General features: G+C 45.1%; 2 protein-coding genes across 2 annotated transcripts in view; both read right to left on the bottom strand.

Annotated features, from left to right (window-relative positions):
* Positions 1–627, bottom strand: part of PHALS_06520 (hypothetical protein PHYSODRAFT_254279) — a gene marked incomplete at both ends in the record, with an annotated part of 2,327 nt that extends 1,700 nt beyond the window's left edge. The window contains one exon of the mRNA XM_024719815.1: positions 18–627. Within this exon, the coding sequence (XP_024585076.1) occupies positions 18–627 (610 nt within the window). The remainder of the gene's footprint in view (positions 1–17) is intronic.
* Positions 628–7,320: 6,693 nt separating this feature from the next.
* On the bottom strand, positions 7,321–7,594 carry PHALS_06519 (uncharacterized protein; the record flags this gene model as incomplete). The annotated part of the gene is made up of 2 exons (XM_024719814.1): positions 7,321–7,473; positions 7,565–7,594. The coding sequence occupies 2 exons, from the start codon at positions 7,592–7,594 to the stop codon at positions 7,321–7,323; spliced, it is 183 nt and encodes a 60-aa protein (XP_024585075.1).
* Between the last annotated feature and the right edge of the window lie 296 nt (positions 7,595–7,890).

The raw sequence follows: 7,890 nt of genomic DNA, 5'->3' as shown, positions 1-7,890 counted from the left end.
CAAGCGCCTTATATCACCCCCTCCGTCAGATGTAGACCCAGCAATATCCGAGGGCAAAAAGCCAAACTCTGCAAGAACATCTATGACCCATGAATGAAGGACCTCTGATAACCGGAAGCTCTTGTATTTCGCCGAGCCTGGACAAAAGCGCTTTATGGCGAGAATGGATATATCCATACGCCATTGAGCATCCACGAAGATGATTCGAATCCCGACATATTTGTCTTTAGAGGTCTTCGAGGTCCAGAGATCCACGTTCAGATGAAATATTGGTAAAGGGCAGCTAGCTTTGATCTTCCTTAGATCGGTTCTGAAGCCCTCTTTCGTAGCGTGATATACTTTAAAAATCAAATGGTGAAGTCTCTTGCGCGTGGGTAGATGTTTGCCAATAGGTGACCCACTGCATTTAACAAAATGCTGAACCTTGTCGTTCTCGCAGAAACCCAAAGGTAGCAGCTTCGGTATAACCAGATGAGTCCATAGCATTTCGTAGAAGCGTTTCGGGTCATTCTTAAAAAGAGCGGAGGCCTTCGTAGCATTGACCACCTCTACCTTACGTCGCTTGTTTCCCTCCGTCGTTTCCGTCTTGATTGAAGAACGTCCGTGTGTCGCTTCTAAGTGCTTCATAGCATTGGTTGATGAACTACCATTGACCGAAAGGCATTGCTTTACATGTCGGAATTGCTCGCTTGCCAGGCAATACAACTTGCCAGCGTTCGCATCAGATTCTCACTCCAAGGTCCCAAGATAAGCTCCTATCAGGAGTCCTCTTCGGTACGGTTGCCATCCTATGGTCCTTCTCTAAATCTTGTGGAATCTGAAATCGTTTGATCGCTTGCTCTATCACAGCGATAGCGTTTTTTCTATCACCAGCGACCGATCCCTCGTCGACTGTCGTCCCTCCACGTCTCCAGCAAATGCTCTTTTGCTACCTGTCTGCTGGTGGTGGCCTTTCCGCTTACTTTGATATGAGGTGGTGTCAGCTTCTGCGTTGTGCTTCCTTCATGTCGCTTTAATAGTGGCCGCGAACTGGCGGTCTTCGTCGTTGTTATCCCCCGGGTTTGTGCAAATTTTTTGTCCGTCCGTCAAGGGTCGAGATTCTGCGAGCAATATCCGAAAATCAATTTTTTAGCCGGGATCGCGGTAGACGCATTTTCGAGAGCCTAATCGACCCTCTTTTTATGTAATGGCTTCGCACGGGCGCAAATCGCCCCTTTATGCCCATTCAACTCCTATCGATAACGTATTGATTATGGTATTGAGCGCGATTTGAGACCTTTGCGCCGCACGAGTCAGCTCGAATGTAAGAGGTGAGCGTGCTATGAGCGCGCCAGGGCCAATGGAATTCAGCCAATGTATGCAAGAGCAGTACAATCTCTTTGCTGTTGCAGAGTGGCGTTTGCGGATTTTATATCTATGGCAGTCCCAATATATTTGCCCGGTGTGTCCTTCTCTCTGAGCTGAGGGATGTCGAGCGTCAGCGCCGAACCGCTCGCAAGAAATAGCAAGCGAATCCAACCTGCCCAGATAGCGCAGAATGAATTCTTGGAAATTACCGAGTTCATATTTATCTCGTTGAAAAAAATGGTAGTACGGAAAGCTAATCCCACGAGGACAACCCAATGAGAGAGGTACGACTCGCGTATTGGGCTGTTTGCTGTCACCATCAGCGTCTGGGATTGGCTGAAATATCCATAGCCATGAATAGGCTGGAAATTGGAAACGTCAAGTGGCAAGAACTTCTCTCATATCGGGGCTTTCGTGATTCATGCAGTCGGTCGAGCACGTTCGGCGCGCAACTGAAGATAAACTGCTTTGGTACGGGACATGAAAGTGACCGAAAGAATAAGCAGCGAGACTGCTTAAGCCCTTGAGTATGACTAGGAAAGCAGAAGCAACAGTAAGTCTCGGTCTCCAGAATGTACGTCTGGTGATAAGAAATCAGCTGCTGTTGCTAGACTTTATCGCTGAGGGGCAGATTATATCTGCTATTAGCTGCGGTTCGAAAAGCTGTCTTCTTTGCCATCGATATAAGTCATGGGTGATGGCAGGATGAAGAATAGTGGAATTAGACGCAAAGCCCCATCTAAAGATACGAAAAAGGTCACCATGAAAAGCTTTCTGGTAAGCATTTAGCGTGCCCCTGAGGTAGATACAGGCCGTATTGATAAAGAAAGTGATCAAGTGTAAGACACATCGAGCGAGTTTGTGAATGTTAAGGACTTTCACGAAGAAGGTGATGTCGATGAAATTCGTCACGTGAAAATTAGAAAGCTTCGAAGTAGAAAATTGTGGCTTCTGGCGTTGATGAGCGAGAAGACGGCTAGGCAAAGTCTGGTGGATGGCGGAAGTTTGCAAATATGTACGATCGTCGAAGAATCTCTGGACGATGTACTGCGAAAATAATTATTGAGAAGACACGGCAAAAGATCGGACGAGCAGTCATGAAACGCTGTAGGGGAAAGTCCCGTGTAGAAATTTGTCAACGATTATGCTGATATTTTCCTAGGCAAGGTGCTGGACGTACTGTTATCTGACAGAAGTATTCACCATCAGACTGACAAACTTCCTGGTATGAGGTATTGTATGGCCGTTGCCAAAAAACAAGTCATTGCAATTGACGATCTTTTCGCGCAGCAACAGAAGGCTGGGTATGTGTGTGAGAGCAAGCCCCCGCACTGTAACCCAACCTTTGTGTAGAAATTACAACTAATGGTTGGCGCAGAGTTCATTTTTCTATCAAATTGAGCGATGCGACCATACCTGCTTAGACTTCAGTTACCACGCAGTGATATTAATATTGATGCAGTGGTTGACAATTGTGTGTCTGGTGCGATTGATTGAAAGATTGATGCTATCAGACATGAACGCGCAAAAATAATACGCCACTGATTGCAGTCAGTTCCACGAGTGGTATGCTGTAGGAATGGTTAGCGATACCGCAGGGTTTGAAAATACTACCGCGACATTCAACAAAATGATCTCAAGTCTTTTTCGTTAGTTGAAAGAGTTTGCACCCGATTACTTAAAAGATATATTCGTGCATAGTAAGACAACGCGTGAGAAGTCTGATGTCGATGTTCATATTAAGCGGTTTTGCCAAGTATTCCTAGTCATGCGAGAGAATGAACCTAACGGTAACCTAAAAGATGCAATTTCATCGCTCCTTAGCTCCTTAGCTCCTAATGCTCTGTTGCTTTCTCAGCAAAATGGACCTCGTGTAAAAATATAGAAAGTCAATTCTGTCAATGATTGGCGAGTGCCAAACGTATAAAATTAAAGATATTTTAGATATAAATTATAATGTGAAAAAGGTGAGATTATAACGGGGCTTGACTTACTCTTTTCACATATACGCGCGCAAATATGCAGCGTTGGTACAACCCCTTACGGCTCTGATGAAGAAAACGCTGAATGAGAATAGTCTAACAATCACCAGGCGGTATATGCCGAAGTGGATCAGAGCTTGGAAGCAGCTTCTTTCCTTGCAATTGCAAACCACGATAAGCCTTTTCTTGCGGTCTGCGATGCAAATGTTTATGCCACCGCTTGTGCGTTGATGCAAAACGATGATGACGGTTGTGAGCGAGTTGTTTCGTATCAGTTGCGACAATCACGGCCTGCGGAACGGAGTTAATCAGTGCATGACGTAGAGCTTCTAGCGATGAAGTATACTTTAGTCAAGTTCCGTGTGTACTTGCTTGAAATTTAGCACTTGGTGATCTATTCAGATCATACCTGGCTGCAACGGCAGTAAGACCTATTTATTTATCGCAGAGAATGAATCGGTGGTTCTCCATCTTTGCGAATAACATCTTTGTTGTACACTACAAAACAGGCAAAATGAATTTTCTAGCAGATACGTTGTCAAGACATTCGGACTATGATCCAAAGTCCAAGATCAAAGACATGCACGAGTCATGGCGACAATGCGAAGAATTTCAAACGATTAGCGTACAAGCTATCACTACAGAGCACAAAAATGATTGCTGAAGGATACGTATCTGATGGGACATTTTAGGACTCATTGTGGTACTTCAAGATCTCTTCCGACAAAGTACCGCGTATTCTTCGATCTAGCATAAGATCGCGAGCTCATCATTTTAGGGTACACAATGAATTGTTGTATTATGGGATTGAGCACAAGGATACAGCAATGGGTATTGTTCTATTTTACAAAGGTTTGCATCATCGTCATGTCTCCTTCGGGTGGCCATCCTAGACGTGAGAAAACGTTCCTCAAGCTCTCCCGGGTTACTTATTGGTCCCACATATATAAGCTGACTTGGGATATTTGCCAGATAGTGAAGCCATGAGGTTCCATTCAGCCACAGTCGGTCGTTGACAGTGTCAGCGAAATAAGCTATGAGCTTGAAATCATCCTTAAACTTACGCGTGACAATGTCATCCTTGTGTAAATGAACGATGCGCCTATTTCGGACGAGATTTCTTTAAAGAAAATAATAAAGAGTATTGTAGACTTCGTTTTTCGTCTGCATGATCTTCCTATAATAATTATATCTGACCGTAACACCCGTTTCACGTCAAAGTTGTCGCGTGCACGTTTGGATTATCGGGCATCAGTAGTTCATGTCAATCGCAGTTCACCCTGCAAATAGATGATTGCATATAATCTATGAGTTGAGTCCTGATGTCGTATTGCGTAGCTACACTACGTCATTAAATGAGTGGTGTGGATTTCTCCTTCCCACAGAATCTGAGTTGATTAACTCCATGCATGTCTCGACAGGCCGCTCGCTATTTTAAACGAACATCAGTTTTCGAGCTAGAGGTCCTACTTTTATAATGGACGGTCTCAACCCTAAATGAAGGAAACTATGGCTACGGAGCCACAGTATAACCTCAATGTTGTCACAGAATTAAAAGCGAATTCTGATTCAACAAAACCTCTATACAGCCTGACTAGTCGTATGACTTTATTTTAAAACGACAAAAAGTTGTAAGATTTGTCCGATATGCAATTGCAAAAGCTCAGATTCGTCAAATTTAATAATCAGGCAAGAGCATTTAAGTATACAAAGGCAATGATCTTAAAATACTCAGCACCACAAATCTGCGTTAACATGCAGTGTTCAATTTGGGAAGCAAAAGCTTTTACCAATATTTATTGGACCGTCAAAGGTGTTCAGCGGTAATGCTTAATCTCTAGCCGTCCCAACACTACATCCTACGATATACGCGGGTTGGCTAGCACCGTATAACCCGAGTGTCTCTGTTCACACCACTATAACTCTGACTGATGATCAAGCCGGTGTTTCTTCACTTGTTTACAAAAAGCATCCAATATTTCACCCTGTAGATTATTTTATGCGTATGAGCGTCGAAAGATATCAAAAGATTGCTTCTTCTTGGAAAGGAAAATGATCTTCACCACGGGATACCTCAAGAACAAAGCCTCATTTTTCAACAGAGCGCAACAGGTGTTCGTGCAAACCTCACGAGACTTCACGTTTGTCTGGAGTCGAACAAGCTCATCATGGACCTGTTGAAACCGTCATTTGAAACGTGACTTCAAAGCTGAGCATTACGTGGGGTCAACCTTCAGTGCGTCGAAATTCAAGTTCTGCTCTGCAACATAGTCTGCAAGGCTCTCGCGCGATTTACGTCTGCATTTGAATTTGAGCCCACGAATCAGCAACGATAGATCTATACCATATATCGGCGGATAACACGGATGTGGTGGTCTTTGTGGGTTAATTTGAGTAAGATGGCTCATCTTGCGGTAGTGCCGGACACCGTCGACGGTTGGGTACATCGACTCTGTTTGCCGATCGGGTCTTTCGACAGCATGGACTCCCGGAGTAAATTGTCGCTGGCTGAGACCCACGCTTCACCAGGAAAGTTTGGTCTACAATTTTCAGGGTGCTAGACACCTAGTAGACTATGTCAACAGCGGACCTTCCGCCGACCGATGGTCAAATTAGCGCGTAAATTGCGTCGTTGAATACTTTATTCGCAGCGTCTACGCCGAAATGTCGAGAAGCTGGGGCGCCATGCTGCCAGTCGTAGAGTCTGCTTTGAGCAATGCTGCACATTCATCTACCGGCTACACGCTATTCTACTTGAACGGGCTCGTTAATCCTCACATCTCGCTGACGCCGCCATTTCATAGATCAAAGCTTGATGAGGAGGGATAGCCGAACGGCTACCTGATATCAGCACTCTCACTGTCCGTAAAAAGTCGATTTTTTTCTGTCTTCTAAAGTAGGTGGCTTACGACACGATTGTGATGCGATGACTGAAAGCTAAGACATGCAGAAAGAATATGCAGCTGGAAGAAGCAGATGAAATTCTGAGAATTTAAGGTCCATGACCTGGTTTTATTAAATACCTAAAACGTTCCTACACATGCAGTCTCTGCTGTCGTTAAGAATTGGCTCCATCCACAGCTTATTAGACTTTTAAGCTCGTGGCCAAGCGAGGCCTTGCTATACGCTGAACCTTTCCAGAAAGAAGCGCACTCACTCGGCATTTTATTTGGGTTTGAATTAGCCGTACCGGAATCCGGCGCATATGAACGCGGAAGCGTTGGCGCCAGATCGACGCCCAAAGACGCCCGGTTGCCCAGAAGCTGAACCAGCAACTGGCTCTGAGCATGGAGTGCAACAGTTTCCGTATCCAACGGCGCAAGGCGCTCCACCGTTGCACGAAGTTACGTGTTCGTCTCAAAGACGCATTTTGTGCAAATCACAAACTAAGGGTGGTGTGAGAGTACATTTCTCGTTCGGCACTTTCAATGATATCTCTTGATGATACCTGTGTTGAGTGGCTGCGAGAAGTTGTCGTGTTGGGTACACCGGACGCTGACAAGCTCGATAATATCGTTGGACAACGCATTAACATCACCTTCCGGCTGTGTTTCGTAAAATTGAAACGGTGGGGCCATTTCAAGAAGACAACGCCCATCATCCATGACGTCATCTTCGCGTAGAACTGGATGCTAAGGCGCTCTCTGTGTATTCCGCAAAAACTGCGATGTGTTTTCTCTGCGGAAGGTGACGACGGGGTCCATCGTCTCGGTACCTTCCAAGTTGCAGAACCAACCGACGTTAAAACGCACCGTATCCTTCTTAATCCCACGGATCTTGCAAGTTGCGAGAGCCTGACTGGGCGGTATGCAAAAGGAGAGGCTGATCACAACAAAATAACATCATGCGCTTCATAGAGCCTTTAATTCGCGGCGCTTGATGTCAACCGTGGCAAGATTCACTGGATCCAGTGTCTCACGGGCCAACCAGTTGAGTGGATCCCCGCGCACAATTGCGGCAACTTTGGCAGTGGAGTACTGCTGCGTCGTCGTCACGCTCCTGCACCGTCGTTGACACCAGCATTTAGAGTGGCAAATGGATCATTGTTGTTGTCACCGTCGTCTACAAAGTCTTTTGATTGCTCGTGAGCTGCGCGTCTGAAGTCGACTAGCTCGCGGTTTCCCAAACTCGCGCGGAGACCTGACTAAAACAAGTCATGCTCAGACTCGAGTGGCAGGCGCACTGTCTGCGTCGTTTAGACTCTTTCGTCTGCGTTCATCTGCGGTAGCGCTTACTTGTATCAATAAATTGGCGTGAATTTTCATTGCTGCATTTGTACTTGAAATATCGAGACCTAAGAGAAATTCTGAGCTTTAGACTTTCGTGACGATTAATTAACAAAAGCCTCGTAGGTTACTCTCAGCGCAGTATCATACTGTCGTCATTGAATTGCAGGAACGACTCATTTTGATTGCCTGGTACCATGCCGTACAGTATCAAAACTTCATGATGACCAGGATCACGCACTGTTCTGAAAGTTTTCTTTTTTTCGAACATCTAAGATTTGAAATTTACTTGTAACCATATAAAATTATACTTCATCTGTATTACTGATAATGTG

This window comes from Plasmopara halstedii, assembly GCF_900000015.1.
Source record: "Plasmopara halstedii genome assembly, contig: Scaffold_3060, whole genome shotgun sequence".
NCBI classification, from domain to species: Eukaryota; Oomycota; class Peronosporomycetes; order Peronosporales; family Peronosporaceae; genus Plasmopara; species Plasmopara halstedii.
This window is presented reverse-complemented; position numbering and strand designations above follow the sequence as displayed.